At 37.4% G+C, this 26,290-nt stretch overlaps 2 protein-coding genes across 2 annotated transcripts in view; one reads left to right on the top strand and one right to left on the bottom strand.

The window, feature by feature from the left end:
- Nucleotides 1-4,089: 4,089 nt before the first annotated feature.
- On the bottom strand, nucleotides 4,090-5,318 carry LOC120427074 (proteasome inhibitor PI31 subunit). The gene is made up of 3 exons (XM_039591916.2): nucleotides 5,075-5,318; nucleotides 4,470-5,011; nucleotides 4,090-4,398 (listed from the first exon to the last, which is right to left on the bottom strand). Exons 1-3 carry the CDS (start codon nucleotides 5,216-5,218, stop codon nucleotides 4,263-4,265), a joined length of 822 nt encoding a protein of 273 aa, XP_039447850.1. The 5' UTR covers nucleotides 5,219-5,318; the 3' UTR covers nucleotides 4,090-4,262.
- A 2,709-nt stretch (nucleotides 5,319-8,027) lies between these two features.
- The window catches only part of LOC120427083 (peptidylglycine alpha-hydroxylating monooxygenase), a 41,699-nt gene continuing 23,436 nt past the window's right edge, over nucleotides 8,028-26,290 (top strand). The window contains exon 1 of the mRNA XM_039591928.2: nucleotides 8,028-8,703. Coding sequence (XP_039447862.1) covers nucleotides 8,527-8,703 — 177 coding nt within the window. The 5' untranslated portion in view covers nucleotides 8,028-8,526. The remainder of the gene's footprint in view (nucleotides 8,704-26,290) is intronic.

A 26,290-nucleotide genomic window follows, 5' to 3' on the forward strand; every position in this document is an offset into this window, starting at 1 on the left:
ATAAAATTGATACAACATTAACTGAGAAGTGCATGCTGCGAATATTTAAACGATGTTAACAAAATCAGCCAAAGATGCAGAAATATTCTCGAAATTTATAAATTTCGTCTTTATCAGCCAAAACTTTTTGAAATTGATTGAATAAGTGTATTGTGATAGCATAGATTTTTCAGAAACTGTTTATTTGTAGAAATCAATTAAAAGCAAACATTCATTTAAAAGTAACATTCTGTGATAATAGTCGTCTTTCCGTTTTCCTCCGGTCAATGTTATAACCGGAGAAGGAGAAAAAAATACATTGAAAAAAATAATTCCATCAGAGTAAACAAAAAAAATAAATAAATAAATTGCTTTTTTCATGATAATCTAAATAACAGTTTATCATTTTTTCTTAGGAAACTAACTAACAGTAATAACAATTTAACTGTTATTTAATTTAAATTTCGAAGATATGATTTCAATTTCTATTGAAAGATTGAAGCTTGGCTTTTTTCAAGATTGTTTTATTATCTTCAAAGTCGCATTTTAAGAACATTTCAGATTTTTTCTGAAACCTGTTTAATTTTCACGATATCTGATTATTTGTGTGGATGGTTCCCGTGGAAGTTAAACAAAAGGTTTTTTTTTTGGTTTCTGTTCTGATCTTGAATAAATTTTTCAAGATTTCGTTACTGATAACTATAGTATTGCCTAGTGATTTTAATTCATTTTTGGAAAAGTTAGATGAAAACCTCAACACTATTTTTACTGAGCAAAATATCGCAAAAAACTGTTTCAAATTGTTAGAATGTTTTGTTAAATTTGGTTTTAATATGAAATTCAATAAAATGTAAAAAGATAAAAAAAATTAGCAAAGCAGTGAAAACTGTTTAGCTATATTAGTAAAACATCAAAAAAGCAGCAAAAATGACAGTACCCATGCCATACATTTTGGTTTTCAAATTATGTAAAGAGCCCATCCATAAACCAATAAATTGTTTGTTTTTTTTTAACTAGTATAAGTTTTTATTTGTGTCACGTTCATATTATGTTAAGTTTTTTTAGTTTATTTAAAATAATGTATAGTAAACCATAAAAAAATGTTTCTGTAAGTTTAACATGAAATTTTCAAAGCTGTTTTAATATTTTTTTACGTTTCGCGAAATTTACGTGAAACTTGATATTTTGAAATTAAGGTCCCCGTGAAATATGCAATTTTTTAGCGTGAAAAATCACTAAGCCTATAAATGAACAATCCTAATAAATAAGGTAACTAAGGGAACTTCGATATTTGAAATTGTTTTTGCAAACCTAAAAATTAAAAAAAAATCAATATTACGCCCTTTTGAAATGTTAGTCCTGATTAATTTTTTTTCTTCAAAATATTGGTTTCGAAAAGATGCAGGCCAAGGGTGCATGATACTGATGATACTCGTCGGTTGACACACCTAGGCGAGGAACATCCCGGAAGGAGCCCAACTACATCCGTAGTGCTGTTTGGACAAAACAGCATGGCTCTAGTTCCTTGCAAGTGTCCTATTTTCTTACCTCCACGTTGGCTTGGTTTAGTCATCATGATGACAAGGTGTAACCTAGCTGGTGGCCTGTGGAAACGACTCGTAAACCTTTGACCAGCGAGGGTCAGAGTAGAGACGGCTAGAAGAAAGGGGCGCGTCAATGTGGGAAAGGGAAGTAATTTGTGATTGTAGACGGTATTGTTTTGATTCGCAGTATGTTGAGTCAACTGCTGTGGATGTACCTGAGCATCGCAGAACGGGGTTTCTCTTCTTTCCATTTCAGCTAACAGCTATCTTTTGTTTATTTTGTTTCACTGATTTTCTAAAACGGCTTCTGTTTACTATCCTCCATTTGATTTCGATTTTACTTATTTGATTCTCTTATTTCTCAACGCTTTTCCACTCTATTTTAACAATTGATGCTGCTGTAACAAACTGTCTGCTTTCTCTTAATTTGGCAGCGATGTAAATTTTGTTTATCATGTGCCTTTTCTTTATTTATCTATTTGAATAATTTCTCATCTTCCCTGTAAATTGCCCCTCAATACAATCTAAGCTTGTTTGTTACCTCTATTTAATACCTATTGTTAATTTCTTTATCTACTTCATCAATTACTATCTTTCTTTTACTATTGTTTCTTTACATAGTATATTTCCTTCACTGTCCATTGTTTTGAAACTTCACCTTTTTCTTAAGCAAGTGAGGTTCGAGCCCTTACTCACTTTATGGAATAATTAAAGGATTAACACAAATATTACTATTGTACTTTTGAAAAACTTTTCTAAAATGCATAGGACCAAAATATTGTAACAAAACACCGCGACAAAAGAAATAGCAACAGATAAACACGACTCAACACTAGGAAAGATTTCAGGAGAAAACAATACACAGTAAATAACAATTAGTTTTGAATTCAAACTAAAAATATAACAGTTTTTGCTTTAATAAAAGTTGATAGGCACACTATAAATGGTTAGGCGCTTATACTTACATCAAACCCTACGTAATGTACCACCCCCGGCCGAGTTAAAATGCGTAACCGGAAAAGAAGGTGTGCATGCCTGGCACGAACACTCAAAGCGTGTTCTAGCGTGTTGCTCGTACTGACTCAGAGCAAGGGTGAGATGTAGGTGTAAGGGCAGTGCGTGTTCGTCGGGAACCTAGTGCATAAGATCGGTCAAGGCCCGTTCTTACACTGAAAATTGCGAATTGCGAATTGCGAAAATATTGGTTTCGAAAAGATCGGAAAATTTTACGAATGACATGAAACATGAATAACATTGAAAACAATAACACTGTGCCTTAGAAAACTTCAATTTTCCTGTTTCTTTTTCTTTAGGCTGCTGTATCTCAGCAATCAGAGATCCAATCTTCAATGTCTCATAGACAATTTTATAGTAAATTCTCTGAACTCTTTAAAAAATATTTTTAGAAATGCTCATGGTCATTCATACTTTTGGAGGCTATATCTTGAACTTGGAACCCTTTATCAAAACATCTGTGAAGTCCTTTTCGTTTGAAAATTCAATTTTACATTAAAAAATTAGGTCAAATTTAGTTTTTGTATGAAATATCGATTTTTTCCAAAAATCACTATTTTTTCAAAAAATTATAACTCGGAGGCACTTTTTTTGACCATGTTTCTCTATAGCTCAAAAGTTGCAGATTTTTGTCCCCTAAAACATATCAAAAAATCTCGAAAATCAAAAAATACGTATTTTAGGAAATTGAGTTTTAGTAAAAAAAAAGTTGATTAAAAAATCTGCATTTTTTCCGTGTACCAATTTTTTCTCAATATTCCTCAACAATACCTACAACATTGCCGAAGACACCAAATTGATCAGGAAATTCACTCAAAAGTTACAGCTGTTTGAATATTTACGAACCATTTTTATATGGACAGCTGCCAAAATTATATGGCGACTTGTATGGGTGAACCAATGACACCAAATAGCTTCTTTGGTAATAGGGAAGAGCCCTTGGAAGAGCCCCACAAAATTTGAGCTAAAACAAAAAATATAAAAAATAAAAATGTTCGAAATCAGCCGATTTCGTAGATAATTGCTCAAATTTCATAATGGTGTAGAATTTAGATTTTCAGAATATTTAAATTTAGAAACTTAGTATTTTTGAATTTTAAAATTAATAATATTAGCATTTGAACAATTAATTTCTAGAGTGGTTTTAAAAAAGGTCCTGTAAGCTGTCGTCTTTCGTATGTTTATAGGACCTATTAAAAAAAAACTCTAGGTTTCATCTTTTTGTCTACGATTTTTTGTTGTCCGCGATTTGGTTATCCGAGGTTCAACTTTCCAAATGTTCCTTAGGACCTTCGGATAACCAAATCAAAACTCTGGCTCAACGATCAAAAATAAGAAAAAAAAATGGTTTAATTTTTTGCATTTTCAAGTGTTTTTGGAATCACCATTATTTTATAAAAACACTCAAAAAAGCAAAAAAAAATATGGTTAATTGGATATTTTAAAAGCTCAGAATTTTTTTCATGATTCGATTATCATAAGTGAATTTTTGAGAGGACTTCGGATAAACAATTTATTAAAATCTACGGATAACTTTTGTAAACGAGAAATAAATGTTTGAACTTCATTTTATTTCGAAATACAATGTTTTATTTGCTTTTCATAAATTCAATTTCACAAAGCTTTTCAAAATTAAAAATAGCGAAAGAAATTTCTAGGACTTCCAATCACAAATCCCTTCTTCCAAAGAAAGTATGTCTCACGCTTCGAAAACATCCTCTCTGTCTACATGAACATATCATCGTATCCTGGCGGTGGCAGATGGTCCGGATCAGGGCCCGGCTGGCGGAATGGCCGTGGATTTTGACCGACCGCGGGTCCGAACGGATCGAACCGTGCTCCTGGTACGATGCCACTGCCACTGATTAAACAAACAAAAAAGTAGCTCAAATTATCACTCGTTTAAATCTCAGAACATGTTCCGACACTCACCCTGGTCTTCTTAGGTCGGCCAACGGATTGAAGCCGCCCGGGGGCTGAAACAGCATCCCACCGCCACGTCCAAAAGGATCGAGATCGCCGCGTCCGACGTTTCCCACGCCCAAAGGGTCCGACCCGAAACGACCCACCGGAACGCCTCCGCCGATGAGAAGTGGATTCGCCGGACGTACGTCGACTCGTTCGACCTTTTCCGGTTCCTTCTTGGTCTGGGTTTCGCCGTCTTTCTTGTTACTTTCAAACACGGGAACCAGCAGCTCTTTGCGAACCCGATCCAGTACGGTGGCCACCTCCGGAATCAACTTGGTGATGGATCCTTTCAGCGATTTCACGGTATCGTCGATTTGGAAGGTCACATTGGACGCACTTAGCGATTTGACTTGGACCAGATTGACAACCATGAGGCCTCCGGTGTCCACTCCGTGCAGAAGATACAACTGGCCATCGTTCACATATCGCAGAGCATAAGATTTTGGGTTGCTGTTCCAACCATCCGGAAGCAATTCGCTTTGTTCCTCGGAATCGGATAGTGTTTTCTGGAAATATCAAGATAATAATTAAAACTAAACTCAACAACAAATAAATCAATTATTAATTACGTCGTCGCCGATTCCAACGTTGCGAAATGCATTCTTCGTCAAATACCAATGGATGATCGCAATCAAAACGTCCGATTTGGCCTGAACAGCGGCCTCCACCAACTTGTAAATTGACTCGAAGCCATAATAATCGGCACTAGACATGGTGCACAAACAAATCAGCCTTTTTCACAAGAAACTATTATTTTATTCAGCACAAAGTTGCACAAAAATGAATTCCACACTCCAGTCAACCGCCGCAAGAATGATTTTCCAAAATAAAAGTAAACAATAACAAAGCAAGTTGCGTCAAACGCCGCATGAGAAGGGGAGTTGGACAAGCATGTCGAAGGTGCATGCAGCCTATGCAGCTGTCAATTGATGGAGAGACCCGAGTAGAATAGAAACCTCACTCACTCAAATATCGCAAATATCATTAAATTAATTTAATGAAAATAGAAAATTTAATAGTAAATTTTATGCAACAAGTTGCAAAAAGAATAATTCTGGAATTGTTTTTAAAGGACCTATAAGCTATTGTGTTTCATATGTTTATAAAAAATGCCTTTTAGAAAAAAATCTATATGTACATGTTTTCATCGAGGTTTACCGAGTTGGATAGATAGGACGAGTACCGTGACGAGTACTGAAAAAATCAAGTTTTGCAACAAGTAGAATACATTTTTTGTAGTTCCGGGAAAAAACCCCTTTGAATACGATTTTCCCAGTGAAACGTTCGTTTTTCCCACTTGAATGTTATTTGCCGTCAAGATAATTAGGGCCAAACTCGAAAACAGTATCGGAAAGTATTTTATTTTGAAGTGCTGAAAAGTTGAACTTTATTTTTTATTTTAAATGATATTCGATTCAGTTGCAATTTATTTGACGGTAGAGCAACACAAGAAAAGGGCGGATATGCATTTTGACAGCTAGAACTATTTTGCAAATTCCGTGCCAACAGATCGTCGCTTGTGTGCTATCTTGTGACACGTCTACTGTAAAAAGATAGGACGTGTCACAAGATAGCACACAAGCGACGAGATGGCTACCCTGGCCTACCCAGCTACCTTTTAACACAGCGGGTTTTGTTAAATAGTTAGTTACCTGTTGGCTTGGAATTTGCAAAATAGTTCTAGCTGTCAAAATGATTTTGCGCCCTTTTCAAATGTTGCTCCACAATTAGAGCTTTTTGCACCAGTTACTAGAGCTTATTGCACCAAGATTTTTATTACATACATTTCAGTATCTTCAAAACTTCGAGAACAATCGATATAATTTTTGATTCATCCCCTAAAGTACTGTTCACAAAAATTATTGACAACCTTGTTGACAACAAAGTTTGACTGTTTAAACATTCAGATTCAGACATTCAGTACACTTTTGCACTCGACCTTCACGTCCTTTTTTTAAGGTACAATAAACCTTTTTTTGTGGTTGTGACTGACTCAAAGCGGTTTTAAAATGATTAAGAAATCTAATAAGGGCAGCGAATGACCAAGAAGGTTAAAGCTGTCAGAAATAAAAGAATTAACAACAACAAGAACAACAAGAAAGTAAAAAAATGGTTTATTGAACCTTTTCAACAACAACAAAACTCTAGATTTTGATGCAACAACGAGGAGAACGTTCACCTATCGATTAAGCATGAAAGTGCCCCAACTGATTAAAACTACAGAAAAAACGTTATACAATGTATTTTGAATAGTTTACAATCAACAAAAATATTGTTGAAATTTTTAATTTTCAACAATATTTTTTTTGCCTCCCTGTTTTTTTGGGGACCAAAACATGAAATAATATTTTCAATGGCATAAACATGAATCATGATCATGATCATGATGTATTAAGCTTTGGAACCATTTTTCTAAAAAAGTTTTTTTTTCGTGGTGACCAATGATCATGCATCTCAATTAGTATATGAAAAACGATTGTTTTCTTTGAAACTAAATTTTCACCGATGGAATATTTTCATTCAAGATTTTAGGATTTTTATTCAGGACCCGCAATTGACCTTCAATTGACAAAGCTGTTTAAGCATAATTTTTAACTGAATATCTAATTCATATACTGATAATGTCTAATAATAATAAGTCTATGGTCTAAGAACAATAAAACAATAAAAGACAGGATTAACTGGTAAGAGTAATAAAATGTTTTGTTTTGACGTTGCTTGTAATCATATTTTTTATAATAAAATTTTATTGAAAAATATTTTAAAATCCAAATTTACGTGTGTTCAATTGTTTAAACTCTGATTAAAAACCTATAATTTCACACAAAAAAATCAGATCCTTTTCAGATAACAGATAAATATACCAATTTAGTATCGATTATTATTCTATTTTGATAAATTTTTATGTAAAATTGTTGCAAACAAAGCAATTATTGAAAGATTTTAAACCCGAGTTTAAACCTTCAATTATAAATATAAATTTTTAACTCAAACAAAAGCAAAATTTTGTAAGTCAGCATTTATGATTATTTTTGGTAATGATTGAAATACCTTTTTTTCATGTTGTAGCATGTTTGGACAAAATTGCATAGTTTGACAACTTTTTTGGTTTTTCCCGTCAACAAACAGAGCTTTCAAATGATTATTATTGTGAGGTTTGTTTGAGTGAAATATCAAAAAAGAGTCTAACATAAAAAAAAACTGTTCTAACTTGGTGATAAGAACTTTAAATTGTATTCGATTGAACATATATTTGATGTAATGAAGCTTTAACATTGTAATTTAAAACTAATTTCCCAAAATAACCGTGCTTCTCCATCGCGCATTTCGCAGCATAAAAAGCTCTCACCAACACCATCATCGCCGTCCAACGTCACACGCACGCCACAGGCAAAACTTCTCTTGCGCTCTCTTGCTCTCTTCATCATACACACACACACGCTCCCATTCGCATAAACTTACTCATTCAAGCATAAAGCCCAGCTCCATTCATCGCACGACGGCCAGACAACCTGTGAATTCAGCACCGAACGGACGCGAATCCTTCAATCACAAAATCACGCACAGAAAAAAAGAAGAGAATTGCAGCTAGGGAAAAAAAACAACAGGAACCAGGTTTTTCCCCGCGAGTGACGACCACCCCTCGCGGAAGATCCGTCGTCGAATTCGGGAAGTGCGATTTGAAGGTGGGCAGCTGTGCACACAATCCAGGTGGCAAAGTTTTCGGGGGAGCTTTTTAAGCGAGTGTTGGGTGAAAAATCATGAAAATTCTCGAGCCTGCAGTGTGAGGAGGCTTTTCTTCCCCCCTCCGACTCCGGTGGATGGCCATTCCGAACCAAGGCCTTCGTTTGGATTAGAAGAAGTGTTTAGTGAGTGCAGCCAGGTGGAAAGCCCATTTTCGAGCTTAACCAAGTGAATACGACCAAAATTAAGTTTAGCTTTTTTGGTGGGCTACAAGAAAGCAGTGCTTAAGCGGTTAAGAGCTAGTTTTATTGTGCAACCCCCCTCCCACAAGAAGAAGATGCTGGTTGAACGGTTCCATATGGTGGCGTCGTCGACGGTGTTCCTGTTGACCGTGGGCCTGCTGGCCGAGCTGGCCAGTGGACTGGTGGAGAACAGCAATGACACGAAGACCAGCTCCGGAAGCTACGCCGTGGGACGGTTCCCCTTTCTGATGCCAAAAGTTATCCCCTACAAGGTGAGTTGATAATACCAAGGTGTTCCATATGGGGACGGACACACACGAGGTCATCCTGAACAGTTGCATGAAGATATCAATATGTGAAGAAAGATCTTGCAGCCGATAGAGAGAGAAAGAGAAGAGTGAGCTTACAAGTGGCTGCGTGGCAAGTGGTGCCAGACTGAGGTTCTTTTTTCGCACCAAGGTGCGAATTAGTCACATTTCTAGCAGCTGTGAACGCTGCTGCTGCTGGCTGGCAGTTGTTGTCTTTTGGCCAGTGAAATGGTTATCAATACGTGACCTCAATGAATTAACCATGTTAGTCTCGGGCGACGCTCGTGTTGCCAGTTAGAGGTAAAAGCTGCATCGAAAATTTGGTAGAAGAAATGTGTTTCTGATTGGATTTTTCTGCCAAACCAGCTTTTTTTTTAAATTATGTTTAATTAAATTAAAAACTTGTAAGCACATTTTTATTCAATTAAATACAGTAAAAAATGAATCTTTTTCATAAAACTTTAAAACAATTATGAAAATTAGTTCAAAACTATTGACAGCACTTAAATAAAACAAATCAAATCCCACTGAGAATGTTGGCTCGAGCTCGTGCCTAAATCGATTCGAGGCTCGAGCCACATTACAACACGGTTTAAAATGCAACCTAATCGATGCATTTAATCACTTTTTAATAATTTAAAAACTTTGTAGGACATTGTTACACTCTTAAAAATAACCCTGCAATTACAAAAACACAAAATTTTTAATGAAAAAATTACCCTTCTGGGTTATTACAGATTTGAAAAGTGCATTAAATTTCGCATAAAATGAAATGGGCCAAAAAAGTTTACAGTTAAGTAACGAAAAATTACAGAATTATTGAAACTATTTTTGTATATTTCATCAATGAAAAATACGTTTTTTTCGGAATTGTGGGTTGCCATCAAATCTGGCGTTAGGTTTTACATAAAAGTCCCGTTTGTAACCAAATTTCCAAATCATCACCATTTATGGCTGCAAATTATTGAAAAACATTATTGATCAATGGTAAAGATTTACCCACATTACAGTGCATTTTTTGAAAATTTGCTTACATCCTAAAACTTCTCTACATAACGTTGCTTGTGTGCTATCTTGTGACACGTCTGCTGTAAAAAGATAGGACGTGTCACAAGATAGCACACAAGCGACGATAATAAGACCAGTACAATTTTTATTTCTAGTTTTTTTTCTCGATTCTGGGCGAGATCGTAGGGGGGGGGGGGGGAGGAGTTATAAAAAGAAACTTAATTTCAAGCATTAAATTAATGAAATATGATTCTTCTTAAAGTTGCACCTCTTCTTCTAGTTTGATCATTTGATTGAAAATGCAAAAATTAACATCATTCAACTTCATCAAAAATCAATCGTATATTTTTCCTCCTAAAAAAAATTTTATCCCCTATTTTTTGGGATAAATCTGAAAGCAAATAAAATTTGCATTGGCCTAAATGTTCAGCATTTTTTATGCTTAAATATTTCTTATTTCGTTGCAATAGAATTGTATATATTTTGTGACCATTTTTTCTTAAAGGTTAGGGTGAATTTTGTAGTATAATTTTGTATAAATTTTATATATTTTTTACATAAAACGTGACAGTGGTGACACTTGATGCAATTTTTACCAGATTTTTGTTGATTTTTTGCATGATTTGGAATGATATATTTAAAAATATTAAAAATAATTTTCGATTAAATCTTGAAAAACATTACTTTAGGAAGAATAAATTCCTTTTTTCAAACAATTTACCAAATAATACCTGAACGTTTTTTGTTTAAATTTGATGAAATATAACATGAATTGGAGTAAAACTTTTAATGTTCAATTTTGAACTATTTTTGCAAAAAAAAACATTTTTTTTAAAGTTTTATAGCATACCAAACTGTACCGAAAATGCTTTTGGATGGATTAAAAAAATATCGCTGTAAAGATTATGTTCTACTAGTTTGGCGTACTATTTCAATTTCCAAAGCACGTATACAAATTATAATAAAATTTAGTTTCTTTTATGTATTTTCAATAAGGCCGTTTAGGCTATAAACTTACCAGCAACAGCACCGCCTCGAGTAAGCACGCAAATTTATGCCATTTACTGGCCAAAAAGTTCAAATTTAATGCACTTTTGATCATAATTTCTATTTTGCGAGACCATTTCTCATCATTTTGGTGGCACACACATCCACACGCAAGATCAGAGGTTAACTGCTTAACGAAAGTCGCCATCAATATCTTTTCACTTGCGCTAACGATTTTCAAAGCGCTTAAGATATAAAATTGCTTCCAACTACCGGCAACATGTTCTTTTGACCATTACTTAGTCACTCACTTGAAAAATAATCCCGAAAAATGTAAATAATTAGCAAGCACCATCAAAAAAAAACAAACGCGCTGAGTCTTTTGACGTTTCAATTTTGACTACTCATTCCAATCGAAGGCTGAAGAAAACCGAGCGAGAATCGAAGGCTAATAAAGAACAAAGGGTGGCCACCAACACCACCAACATGCTGGTGCAGCGCCTGTTGGAGTGAGCAAGCGCTGCCAGGAAACTTTCGCTATAAATGCTAAATTTCGTGAGTGTTCGCTTAAAATTTCATCAATTTTGGCAGCACTAAGCAGACCCAAAAGAGCGCTGGAAGAAAAAAAGAACTAAGCTAAAAAAAGAAAAATGGGCGTGGCCCAATGCACTCGACTGATTAGAATGCATTTTTGAAATATATTTTTTAAATGCTTGTAAAAGGAAAAGCATAACTTTTAATAAAAGTGAAAATAAACAGAAATGTTCACAAAAAGTTGCTCTACTCGTTGGTGTACTTGGTTTTAGTGAATTTCAAGGAACAATCTAGATTATCCAGCATCATTCAAACACGACCGCTTATTAGACTTAAAATGGGCATATTTCCCCTATCTCGATATTTAAAAAACTAATGATTGGAAAGCAACTGCACGCCTGTAAATTGCATTTTAAAACACTTTTTTCATCCAAATGTTGAAACCTAGGCTTGTAATTTCAATTTTATATTCTTTTTTGCCCCCCCCCCCCCCCCCCGACTTTGGTCAGAGCCGAGGGACATAAACTTCAAAAAATATTTGCAACGGCCTAACACATTTAAAATATAACAGAAATTTCCTACGTAACGATTAAAAAAAAGTTGTTTTATCGAGCCCTGGACTGGAGGTTCCTTCGCCGAAATAAGAGACCCGTATTTTTTTGCCGTTAGTTTGGTCCAAGAACTGATCTATTAACATTTTTTTTGACGAAGAACTTCGTCTTAGGGCTCTATACAGGGTAGCAATCCAAAATTTCGCGGAGCGAAATGTAACGAAAAATTAAACGCGACTGCAAGATTTGTAACATTAATATCTCAGCTCCTGTTCAACACACGTAAAAGTGGTACCCACCAAACGAAAGGGGAGATTTCACGCATTCTTACTATACCTAATTAATGGCCATGAAATTTAGTTAAAGCACTTAAAAACTGAGTTTAAAATTATAAAACTGCTTCCACACAGCAAGCAAGCACGCACACAACACACACACGCGCACACTCTATCTCTTGACTCCGCCCCCAAAGCCTTGCCTGCGTTTGGCCTTGACACAATTTGGCGATTTATTCCTTTTGTGCTGCTGCTTCGCCAAACGCCAAAACGATTTGATATAAAAGGAGGTGCCGATCCAAAATCAAGGCAAATCAATTTTGGACGCCGACCTGGAAGGAGCTCCTGCTGTTGCTGATGCGGTACCGAGGAGGAAACCAGCCACGAGGAAATCCACGATCGGACGACGTTGCCGTGGAGATTTTGCGGGACGGGACCAAGGAAGGACGCGAGGGGTGAGGGATTTCACAGCTCGGCGAGCTGCCTTCACCCCGCTCCCCCAAACCGGTGATGGATTTCACAGCTCGAGGAAGCTGCTCTCGCCCGGCGCCCGGTTGAGGAAGCGGCCAGATTCCGTCCATCGTGTTGCCATGGAGATTTTGCGGGACGGAACCAAGGAAGGACGCGAGGGGTGACGGGATCCACAGCTACGCAGAAAGCTGCTCTCACCCCTTCGCTCTCTCTTTGACAAATTTGACATTTCGGTAGTAATGGCCACCACCTGGATTGGCCGGAGGCCCCGGGGGTGTTCCGATAGGGGGACATTTGCGAAACCATAAGAGTTGGGGCAATATGGGTATCAAACTTTAGGGATTTTGATACTGGACATGAAATTTGACATTTTGGCAGTAGTGGCCGCCACCTGGAGTGGCCGCAGGCCCCGGGGATGTTCCGATAAGGGGACATTTGCGGAACCATAAGAGTTGGGGCAATATGGGTATCAAACTTTAGGGATTTTGATACTGGACATGAAATTTGACATTTTGGCAGTAGTGGCCGCCACCTGGAGTGGCCGCAGGCCCCGGGGATGTTCCGATAGGGGGACATTTGCGGAACCATAAGAGTTGGGGCAATATGGGTATCAAACTTTAGGGATTTTGATACTGGACATGAAATTTGACATTTTGGCAGTAGTGGCCGCAGGCCCCGGGGATGTTCCGATAAGGGGACATTTGCGGAACCATAAGAGTTGGGGCAATATGGGTATCAAACTTTAGGGATTTTGATACTGGACATGAAATTTGACATTTTGGCAGTAGTGGCCGCCACCTGGAGTGGCCGCAGGCCCCGGGGATGTTCCGATAAGGGGACATTTGCGGAACCATAAGAGTTGGGGCAATATGGGTATCAAACTTTAGGGATTTTGATACTGGACATGAAATTTGACATTTTGGCAGTAGTGGCCGCCACCTGGAGTGGCCGCAGGCCCCGGGGATGTTCCGATAGGGGGACATTTGCGGAACCATAAGAGTTGGGGCAATATGGGTATCAAACTTTAGGGATTTTGATACTGGACATGAAATTTGACATTTTGGCAGTAGTGGCCGCAGGCCCCGGGGATGTTCCGATAAGGGGACATTTGCGGAACCATAAGAGTTGGGGCAATATGGGTATCAAACTTTAGGGATTTTGATACTGGACATGAAATTTGACATTTTGGCAGTAGTGGCCACCACCTGGAGTGGCCGCAGGCCCCGGGGATGTTCCGATAGGGGGACATTTGCGGAACCATAAGAGTTGGGGCAATATGGGTATCAAACTTTAGGGATTTTGATACTGGACATGAAATTTGACATTTTGGCAGTAGTGGCCGCCACCTGGAGTGGCCGCAGGCCCCGGGGATGTTCCGATAGGGGGACATTTGCGGAACCATAAGAGTTGGGGCAATATGGGTATCAAACTTAAGGGATTTTGATACTGGACATGAAATTTGACATTTTGGCAGTAGTGGCCGCCACCTGGAGTGGCCGCAGGCCCCGGGGATGTTCCGATAAGGGGACATTTGCGAAACCATAAGAGTTGGGGCAATATGGGTATCAAACTTTAGGGATTTTGATACTGGACATGAAATTTGACATTTTGGCAGTAGTGGCCGCCACCTGGAGTGGCCGCAGGCCCCGGGGATGTTCCGATAGGGGGACATTTGCGGAACCATAAGAGTTGGGGCAATATGGGTATCAAACTTTAGGGATTTTGATACTGGACATGAAATTTGACATTTTGGCAGTAGTGGCCACCACCTGGAGTGGCCGCAGGCCTCGGGGATGTTCCGATAGTGGGACATTTGCGGAACCATAAGAGTTGAGGCAATATGGGTATCAAACTTTAGGGATTTTGATCCTGGACATGAAATTTGACATTTTGGCAGTAGTGGCCGCCACATGGAGTGGCCGCAGGTCCCGGGGATGTTCCGATAAGGGGACATTTGCGGAACCATAAGAGTTGGGGCAATATGGGTATCAAACTTTAGGGATTTTGATACTGGACATGAAATTTGACATTTTGGCAGTAGTGGCCGCCACCTGGAGTGGCCGCAGGCCCCGGGGATGTTCCGATAGGGGGACATTTGCGGAACCATAAGAGTTGGGGCAATATGGGTATCAAACTTTAGGGATTTTGATACTGGACATGAAATTTGACATTTTGGCAGTAGTGGCCGCAGGCCCCGGGGATGTTCCGATAAGGGGACATTTGCGGAACCATAAGAGTTGGGGCAATATGGGTATCAAACTTTAGGGATTTTGATACTGGACATGAAATTTGACATTTTGGCAGTAGTGGCCGCCACCTGGAGTGGCCGCAGGCCCCGGGGATGTTCCGATAGGGGGACATTTGCGGAACCATAAGAGTTGGGGCAATATGGGTATCAAACTTTAGGGATTTTGATACTGGACATGAAATTTGACATTTTGGCAGTAGTGGCCACCACCTGGAGTGGCCGCAGGCCTCGGGGATGTTCCGATAGTGGGACATTTGCGGAACCATAAGAGTTGAGGCAATATGGGTATCAAACTTTAGGGATTTTGATCCTGGACATGAAATTTGACATTTTGGCAGTAGTGGCCGCCACATGGAGTGGCCGCAGGCCCCGGGGATGTTCCGATAAGGGGACATTTGCGGAACCATAAGAGTTGGGGCAATATGGGTATCAAACTTTAGGGATTTTGATACTGGACATGAAATTTGACATTTCGGCAGTAGTGGCCGCCACCTGGAGTGGCCGGAGACTCCGGGAGCAGGAGTGTACCTTCCCCCGTTATCCAACGTCAAATTAACATGAGACCATCTTTGAGCAGAAATAAATTTCAATTCAATTCAATTCATGTTTATTTGTTGTACTAATCATAATACAATTTGCTTAACTAATGACAAATGCAGAGTTTTGGAAATACTTACAGCTACAAATTAATTCAAATACAATCATTGGATGAAATAAATACAGCAAATTTCAATCGATTAAGCGAGAGCAGAAAAAACTGTACAAAACAACTGCTACTATTGATAGGGAAAAAGAAGAAGGATAGGAAAGCTTAAGTTTATATCACAGGGAAATTGATCAGTGCGTTACTGAAGGCTTAGACTTTAACACGGTGTGTGAGCTTGCACCTATGCAGGGCATAGGTACTTCCCCATCAGCTCTTGCAGCGCGAAGAACTGCTCCAGCTTGTTTCGGCAAGTGTTGAGTCGCGTATACATGTCCCTCGCAAGGGAGAGGAATTCGGTGAGAGTGAATAAATCACCATCACTGTTGCTGTCCGGGGTTGGACCATTACCGCTAGCCGCCACGTTGGCGTAAGTACGCCCAAATCCAGGAGGATTTGTTTGACGGTTTTCGGTCGAGGGTTGACCTGTCGAAGTCCTTGAGGAATGTGTTGCTGGCTTTTTCCTCTTCTCCAGCGCCTCGAGGTAGGTCTTCCTAGCGGTACACCCGCGGTAATTGGCCGTGTGGTTACCCTCACAGTTAGCACACTTCACGTTCCGCTTGTTCTGCTCGGCTTGGTTGTCCTTTCCCAGGGATGCTTTCTTGGGCAGCGTGCATGCAGCCGTGAGGTGGGCTGCGCTGCACTTGACACCATTCGGCGCCAAAGTGCAGTTCCGGGAACCGTGTCCAAAACGTTGGCATCGGTGACATTGGGCAGCATCGGAAGGCCGCTTGCTGAAGTATCTCCAGCTAACCACGAAACCTTCCAGCGACTTGACTTTGCGCAGGTCCTGTATCTTGATTGAACCGCGTTCGAAGTACAGTAGCCAGAGAATCTGGTCTCCGGTCACTGTAACTTTATGCGAGAGCACTTTAGCTTCGCGGGGATAAATATTTTTTTTCGCAAGAATTACATCCACGAACTCCTTGGGCGGCACTTGGATCGGGAACCCAGAAAGTACTACCTTGACCGGAAGGTTTTCCGGCGAATCATGCGTATAGTACTGAATATTCGCATTTTTCAGCGTTTTCAGCACTTTTTCGAAACGCGGACGATCGCTTGTGATGATGTTTACAGACGACTTATTTATACGCATGACGTATTCACAGTCGTCCAATGTTTCCGCCAATGCTTCCTCGATTACAACAGCCGGGCGACCAGGCACTGTAATCGGTGGCATTTTTTTATTCGATTTTTTACCCTTTTGCTCTCCCGCGGTGGAGGTGCCCTTAGCCTGCGACGGTGTAGTAGTAACACCATCGCCACCACTGACGTCGTCGTCGTCGTCTTCATTGTTGTCATCAGACAAAACAGCGAATCCATTTGAGGTTGGAACCGTCGAGGAAGTTCCCGGCTTGTTGGTGGACAATCCACTTGATCCAGGTTGATCCGGTTTACCGAGAGCCACCGATCCACGCGTTCGTATTGGGCTACGGGCAGGTACGAAGTTGGATGGCAGCTTCAGCAGGTTAGTTGACCGTTTGGATCCGGACGAGGAGGTCTTCCCGATGCTGCTGCAGGAACTGGCCCGGCCACGTCCACGAGGTGCACTCGAGTTGCCACGGCCGCGGGTGTTCCTACCCATCGTGCGGGGAAAGAACTCGCGGTTAATTCAACGCACTGTCACCGTAAAATGAAAGATTTTCGGGCAGAAATAAATAGATCTTAAGAAATAACTCTTTCGTGATTGATTTTGTGGCCAAGAAACGCAAATATTAATAACTATAAAAAATTCATTTACTTTTGTGTCCGAAGTTCTTCGTCATGATGGTTATGCCTGTAGGATTACCACTGCACCTTTTTTTTCAAAAAATCATAGCTTTCCGCTTTTTTAACCGATTTTAGCTCTCTCTTGGACGCAAATGAAAAATTGAGCATAGAGAAAAAAGTTTGAAGATTAAAATTCTAGCCATTTGAAAAGGTCGCATGAAAATGTAAAAATGCGGTTTTGGTGGTCTCGAGATAAAAGAACCTATGTTTGAAATTATTTTATCGGATTCCTCGTACAATTTTACATAATATGTCCAAAAGTGGTGGAGTTTCATTAACTTTTCATTTCGTGATACGATTTTTTGAAAATATTTTTTTTAACCACCCTAACACAGTGTAGGTCACCTTAATGGCCAGACAAATTACGGGTCGAATTATTTCAGCCAAGGAACCCCCAGTTCAATTTTGGGCTCAATAATATGTACCACTTTTTTCGAATTTAGTTGCTTTCGTGGGGAAATGCTAATAAGTTATAACTGAAACGTAATAAATCTTGTTACTAAATGTTGTATCTTAAATGAAACTGTCTTGAAAATCAGCCACGATTTGATTATGTCGGAAGTATTTATTCGTTTGATAAGAAATTTATTTTTATGGTGATGGATTACTTGAACAAAAGATTAGTCCTGCACGTTTTTTTCCCACGATCCCAACTGATAACAGCAGCTTAATGCTATCTTTGTTTACAAAATTCAAAAGATGTTTAAATTTAGATTCTTCTTCATTTCCACCAACATCTGGCATCACTGCCCTTCGCAGGACGCACGCAAACAATGTCCTTGAAAGTTTCGATTGAGAAGCAATCTCCAATATGCTGCTGCTGCTGGTGTTGGATTATGCGAAACGAAAAAGAGAGCAAACGCAAAAGCTGCAGTACTACCCTGTCAAAGGTGGGGTGGGTTGGGTGGTTGGTGTTGAAGGGAGAGCATATGGATTAGAAGCAACACCGTGGTTGGCACGTGGGCAGATAAATTAAGTGTCCTCATGCACACACACAGATAAACGTTCAGACAGACCGTACTATACGTTATTCATGTGAATGGCCCCACAACGAGATTGGGTGTGAATGGCCGCACTTTTATCAAGTGTTGTTTATTGATGCACGCCAAAGTGGAGCAATTTCGTGCGATTTTGGAGGGAGCTCTTTTTAGAGTGTAGCAAAAAGCTCCGAATGAAACGAGACAAGCTCCTAATGGATATGGACTGCGGGGGGAAAATCTGCTGACGTCAGGCGAAAGATAATCAATTTTGATTTATTAGCGAAAATCCAGTAGCATCCACGATCGACGAACAAGCTCGTCGTCACTTTGAAATGTTTGCCCTTGTCGGCAGTTATCTTTTGGTACACAAAATACACTAAATGGTTTCTATACTAAATGATTGATGCTTCTCACACTCAATTTTCCCAGCGCGGTAATTCCCCGGCGCCAAGAATAGACCAAATCCAATTAGACGACGTTCGACGTCGATAGTACTGGGATTCATTCATCGGCCAACTCAATCGGGCGTGCTTTATGGCCAATATAAACACACCTCCTACAATTACCCGCCACGCGTCTCGTGTCACTTTGGTGACGACGCCCGGAATAAGAAGCACTTCGATAACACGGGCCTTATCAGCTGCCTCCTTCCTTCCCTGCTGACGGCTGAGATTATTTTCGGATTAAAGCCCCGCAGGGTTGAACGATCTGAGGGAAGTTTTCCGAAATTTGTGACACGTACGATTAGATCGGAAGAGAAATTGGTATCATTCTGGGGAGCTTTGCTGGTGATTTATTTGGATTATAGCTGAGGAAATTGTGGTAAATCCATCACTGCGTTGTGTCCGCCTAATTTCATGCAGTAGATATTAACTTACTGAATGATATGATATTCTTTTTTAATTACAATTGTACAAAACAATACTTCTAATGCTGCTGAATAGTTCTCTAGAATTTCGCAAATTATTTCATGATTTTCAAGCTTGTATGTTTTTTATTTGGGTTAAACTTTATCCTTACATGCCCTATGCCAAAAGAAGCAATTTTGCATCATTAGTTTTTCCATACAAGTCTCCATACAATTTTGCGGGTGTTCATACAAAATGGGTACGTAAATATATGAAAATCTGTAACTTGAGGTGGTATTTTCTGATCGATAGTCAAAAATGTAAATAATAATTAGGACTATTCAGGAAAAAAATAGTCACACTCTTAAACAAAAATGACCAATTTTTTATTTATTTAACTTTTCATCACTGAAGTTTTGATTCCCAAAATACTTTATTTTTTATTTTTGATGTTTTTTTTTAATTCAATTCAAACATAACCAAAAAAAAACATTTCTAAAATATAAATCAAATTTGCAAAGTAGTTGACAAGTATGGCAACGTTTTTGAGTTATAGTCACTTTTTGGTTATAATTTTCGGCAATTTTAAAATTGTTCATTTATTTAAAATATTTTATGAATGAAAGCCACATATTTTTGAAAACCTGATAAAATTTCCTAAAATTTTCTCTCTGAGTTTTTGTAGATCGGACAAATCGTTTCTGAGATACAGCCTCACCAAGAATTCGAATCGATGTGAACGAGTTTTTCGTAATGTCACCTGATAAGCCTGTAAATAACAACTGACAATATCTCGGAATCTAAAAAAAAAATTGGTTCGATTTTCTATGTAAAAATAATAACATTTGTTAAATTCTGATCTTCTACTCAAAATAATATCAAAATTAAAAAAAAATGCTCTGAAATATCAAATTGAGGAAAATTTTCTATTTTTAGACCTTTCCAAAAGTTATGCTAGATCTAAAAAATTCAAAATTATTTTTAATTAAAAAAAAATCACAATAGTTTCATTTCTTAAAATTGAAAATCGAACCAATAGTTTTCGAGAAAGCATAAAAAACAAAAATTCAAAAATATGCATTTTGGAAATCCAACTTTTGGTAATTCAGTTTTTGAGTGCACCGTTTGAAAGTTATTGGCATTTTAAGGATATTTTTGCGAAAAATGTTCAGTTTTTTTTTTGTAATTTGAAGAATAGAATGTAGTTATTTAGCAATGCTGATGGAAAAGCACCCCTGCAAAAATATTTTAGAAGAGCTAGAAAAAAAAATCCTGTAATTTACTTTTTTGACTTTGAATTTTTGACTTGTTGTTCGATATCAATGTTTAAAAATGAATGTTTTGTGAAATTTTCTGCTCTTTTCTATAAGAATAATTTCGAATTCTGTAAACAAAGCGTAACACTTATTTCGGACAATTTCGAGTGTTGGGCTTATTTTAAAAATTCGAAATATTTTTTTAAGAGGAGAATACTCCACAAAAGTACTTTTTTAAAATATTGAAAATCGAATCAATAATTGAAGAGATACCGTGATTTGAAAAATGAGAGCTAATTAGATAACACTGAGAAAAACTATTTTTTCACAAAATTTTAACTTAAAGAAGGAGGCTGTGCCACAGCATCCAGCAGTCCGAGCAACACAATCAAAAAAAAATTAGGAATTTTTTCTAGAGATTCGAAAATATTATTTGCAAGGGTGTTTTTCCATCATTTTTAAATCACAGTTAAAAAAATGTATCCGGTATCAGATTTTGCTCCATACTAAACGCTAGTGTAAAAGACGCCTTATTAAGTCCCCTGAATAATATCAAACAATTCTAAAATAAAAAATATATACCGTAAAACGGGGTGACTTTGATAGGTTTGCGATTTTTCCGCAAAATGAAGAGTACATATTAAATAAAAACGGAATGGTTTGGAGTCATACTGACCGTGATAGAGAATTGTTCAATGTACCTCAACAAGAACTTTTCATAAAATTTTGAAAAGTTCAAAAGGTTAGTTAACTATATTTATGAAAATTTTCATGGAAGTTATTATTTTAAACTTCTCAAAGTGACAAGATTTTCTCAATGAACATGATTTTGAATCGGAAAACGGAATTAATTTGGATTCTTTGGCAATTTTCCACCAGGAGAAGGTAAAATAAGTTTGTAAATAATAAATAATATGTGTTTTTGAAACTCAATTAAGAAAAATTTCCAAATTTATAGGCAATTTCAGTTGAGCAAATTTCATGTAAAATGTGAAAACATGTTATTCGTGCTTCGCATTCAGTATAAAATGCTATATAAATCGATAATTTTATAAACAAAACTTTTTGAAACGAATTCCAGGAAAAAATCTGCCTTTTAACAATTGAGTATTGAGAATCAAGTTGGGATATCAAGTTTTAGGGATAAAAAGTGAAATAAAAAATAGGGAAATATTTTTCCCATGAAATAATTTATTCACAGAAAAAAATCAATTCCCGTAATCGTGAATTAAGTTCACGAATGTGAGATCCACGAAGGAATTTATTCATGAGTATGGTGCATTTGCACCATAAACGTGAATATATTCCTACGTGGTTCTCATAATCGTGAACTGACTTCAAGGTTTCGAAAATTGATTTTTTTCTGTGTTCCTGGAAAATTCTAATCATAACCTACAACTGTATTGAAGTCAATAAATCTATCAGAAAATGCCTTCACAAAATTACAAATTTTGAATATTCTGATGCCTATTTGGTATGACCAGCCCGGAAAATTGTACGGTGTTTTGTATGGAAAATTAATAATGCTGACTCAAAATCTCGAAAAAAAAATGCAAAATCCTACACCCAAAGGAAAAATATATATCAAAATCTGCAACAGTGGATTTGCTGCAAAAAATGTTACATTTTATAACATTTTTTGCAGCAAGCCCGTAGCTCATTTTTGCCCGTGTGTAAACATGTCAGCGATCTGCAGTTCTCACTAACACATATAATGCTGGCGCAACACTTCAAAGAGAAGAGAATGTTGAATATGTTGATGCTCTTTCCTCCTAATCCATCAAGCGTCCATGGCGCGGTGGTAGCGTGTCGGATCAACAACCAAGAAGTTGATGGTTCAATCCACGTTCGGTTGAGGTTTTTTTTCGCAATACCAGCAAACAACAGTCGGCAATGTCGATAATTGTCGGTAACGGGCAAAAATGTCATACCCCTATATCGCAGAAAATGCATGAGGACAGATTTCATGCAGAATCTGATATACTTTCATGCATCACAATCATGCGACCGCCGGTTGGGTGTAGAAAATTTCTCGTTAAGTATAGTACAAAATAAAACAACTCTTCTCCACAGATACTGAATCAATGAAGAAGCAAATAATTACTTTATTTAATTAAACGGAATTCAATTCGAACAAAGGATCTCAAAATATGCATCTCAAAAGAATCTGTTGCCCAGGCAAGAATCCCTTTTAAATTGCACTTTGAAACCCTCATAAAAAAAATCCCCATTGTTATGCTCTATGCACCGTTGGAAAAACGATGTGTACCCCGAGCAAACCCTATCATCCCATTATCAAGAGCAAAAAGGATTGCTCTGCAACGAACCACGACCGAGAGAAGGAAGGGTGAGTGGGGGTGTAATAAGACTGGGATCATATCATTTTGCCTTCAACCGCCCACACTCGCAACACTCACACACGTCAGTGTAACCCATATCTTTCCTCATTCGTTTTCAAAGAGCACATTAAGAAAAGGATACAGAAAAAGTCGAGAGATACAGCCCAGCAAAAGCACTCCGCAGTTGATGTCCTGTCCGAGTAAGGTCGAAGGATACCGGAATCGATTCGGACGGACGGCTTATTGTCGAATCCGGTCTGATGCCATCAGAGTTTCCTATCCTCTCGGATAACACCTATCATTTTCTTGTTGTTGTTGTTTGCTACCCCCACGAAGATAGCAAAGAATGCTCCTCCCACGACACGAAACAATGACTTGTTGTGTGAAGAGGATGATGGTCCGGCCGGCTAAGGTCAAGCTCGGCCTGATGGCTCGTGTGGCAAACGGGGATACTTCCGGAGGATAAAATCACTGCAGCAAACGAAGGAAGTACTGGGTAGTTTTTTTGTTTTCTGCCTCCTCAACAAGGTCAGTTGAAACACGTGCAGGTGGTTGCTTTAAATTTTGCCTTTAAAGGGAATTTTAATGCAATATTGCATGAAACAAGTTTTCTGTCATTCGATTTTATGTGGGTTTCAATTTCAAACACACAAATTGCTTAAATTATTGTTGATGAATTACGCCGTAAATTTGGGAACCCCCCCGCAACAAGCGCTGTGAAAAGGGTAAGAAACCTTTCCATCCTTTGACGGGTACTCCAAATGCAAAGGTTAAGTTAACATAGACGTGGTGAATTTATTTTCATAATACTCTGCACACAGAAGCACCGGTGGTCTTGGTTATGGTTGGGAGTTGGGTCATTGTTCAATTTTTGTCTAGTCAATGTGAGGTTCATTCTGTATGGAGGTTTTAGGCTGCCTTCAAGATGTTGAACTAACTTAAATTTAGGTTTTTTAACAATGTTTTTGAGGAAAAAACTTTTTTTTCTAATTTAGCCTGATACTTTCTCAATCATTTTTGCAATCATTTAGCATTGACAGTAAATTTGTTTGTAACATAAATTTGTTATCGCCTTTTGCCAGCCTTGTAGCGATAACCGATTCTGGTATTTAGCTGAGTTTTACATTCTACAGAGGCATACCGTGCTGATAAAGCGTTAGCAAATAACGATTCTACAGAGTAAAAACAGTTAAAATCATTGCAAAATAAATGTATTTTCCTTAAAACCATAGATTTATATAACGTCATGATTCGAAATCCGGACACTTTGTAACATATCATTTTTGTTATAGCTGGCAAAAAATCATGTAATAAGTTGAAAATGTGGAAATATCATCAGGATGTAGTACAAACAGTCAATTTTAAGAGAATACCGTCACCTGGGGCGAATCGGGACTACAGTCTGAATAGGGACAGCATGTTTTAGAGCACTTAAAAGCTTAAAATTAGGGAATGAATGAACACATTTTGTTGCTCTGAATCTGGTCTAACCGAAACCACTTCAAAAAAGGAAAACATTAGGCTGCTACATTGCTTAAACTGCTGTCCCATTCGCCCCATGTGTCCCGATTCGCCTCAGATGACGGTACATGCAAAATATGTCTTCTCTAACAATTTTTCATCAGAATTTCAAATTCCAAATGACTTGTTGTGCTTCAAATCCCGGATACCGATAAAAGCTGATTCGAATTCCGGACAATCGATTTTGTTTATAAATCGTACAAATTTGGACTGAAATTTAAGTGAATGGCATTCTTTAGGTCTCAAATAAGCTGTTAACATCAACACAATCTATATTTTGTATAAACAATTGCTAAAATTTAAGGAAATCAGAACCATAAATTTATGCTTTGCCTACCCGATGCTTCGAACGCCTGTGAAATATTTCAGCGAAATGTTTCACATTTTTGATAAACTCATGTTTCTATTTAATTTATTTTTTTTTGCATTGGATACAGCGTCCCAACATATTTGAAATGAAAATTGATGTTAGAATTCATCAAATAACACAGTTTTGACAATAATTTTGCGAACTTATATTAAAATAATTGATAAAACAAGATGAGGTGTTCGGGAATTCGAATCATGACGTTAGTAATATTCTTGGAATAAGGCTGAAGTTGAAGTCATATGAGTATCACCATCGTGCTTCCGGGATAATTTTACATAAGTATTTAACAATTAATAAGTATTTTCTCAAGATTTCATCAGCGCCATCCTGGATTACAAATTTTCAAAATCACTTCCGAGCAAAAATCGTGATTCCATTATTCGAATAATAAAATAAAAAAAAATACCAAAATGAAATTATTATTCTAGATTTTTTTTAAAAGGTCCTATAAGCTATTGTCTTTCATATGTTATAGAACCTATTAAAAAAACTCTAGATATACCATGCATTTTACATCAGCCCAGATGTTTTGCAATTCATTTGTTTGGGACCATCCATAAATCACCTGAGATTCCAAAAAAGTGTCTACGTGGTTTAGGGATGGTCCCTTTTCAAAATATTGCACGGTGTGTTTTGTAGAACAAACGTAAGATAAAAATTCAAATGTCATGGAGCAATTCTCTACGAAATCGGTCTTTTTTCTTCAATTTTAATTTTTGTATTTTTTAATCTGACTGAAACTTTTTTGGTGCCTTTGGTATGCCCAAAGAAACCATTTTGCATCATCAGTTTGTCCATATAATTTTCCATACAAATTTGGCAGCTGTTCATACAAAAATGATGTATGAAAATTCAAAAATCTGTATCTTTTGAAGGAATTTTTTGATCGATTTGGTGTCTTCGGCAAAGTTGTAGGTATGGATACGGACTACACTGGAAAAAAATGATACACGTTAAAAAAAATTGGTGATTTTTTTATTTAACTTTTTGTCACTAAAACTTGATTTGCAAAAATACGCTATTTTTTCATTTTTTTGATATATTTTATGGGACATTAAATGCCAACTTTTCTGAAATTTCCAGGTTGTGCAAAAAATCTTGACCGAGTTATGAATTTTTTAATCAATACTGATTTTTTAAAAAATTTGAATTTTCAACTTTATTTTTCGATATTAAAATCAAATTTGCAATCAAAAAATATTTTAGTGAAATTTTGTTGAAGTGCACCGTTTTCAAGTTAAAGCCATTTTCAGGTAACTTTTTTTGAAAATAGTCGCAAATTAGTGCCCATGTTTGCCCAATTTGTGTTGTTTCTAAGTCTTACCCAAACAACCCACCATTTTCTAATGTGGATATCTCAGCAACTAATGGTCCGATTTACAATGTTGAAATATGAAACATTCGTAAAATTTTCCGATCTTTTCGAAAACAATATTTTATAATATTTTTTTAAATCAAGACTAACATTTCACAAGGCCTAAACATTCAATAGTATGCCCTTTTGAAATGTTAGTCTTGATTTAAAAAAAAATGAAAATATTGTTTTCGAAAAGATCGGAAAATTTCACGAATGTTTCATAGTTTAACATTGTAAATCGGACCATAAATTGCTGAACACGACACTCTAGATATGCCATGCATTTTACATCAGCCGAGATGTTTTGCAATTCATTTGTTTGGGACCATCCAT

Source organism: Culex pipiens, chromosome 3, assembly GCF_016801865.2.
Source record: "Culex pipiens pallens isolate TS chromosome 3, TS_CPP_V2, whole genome shotgun sequence".
Taxonomy (NCBI): Eukaryota; Metazoa; Arthropoda; class Insecta; order Diptera; family Culicidae; genus Culex; species Culex pipiens.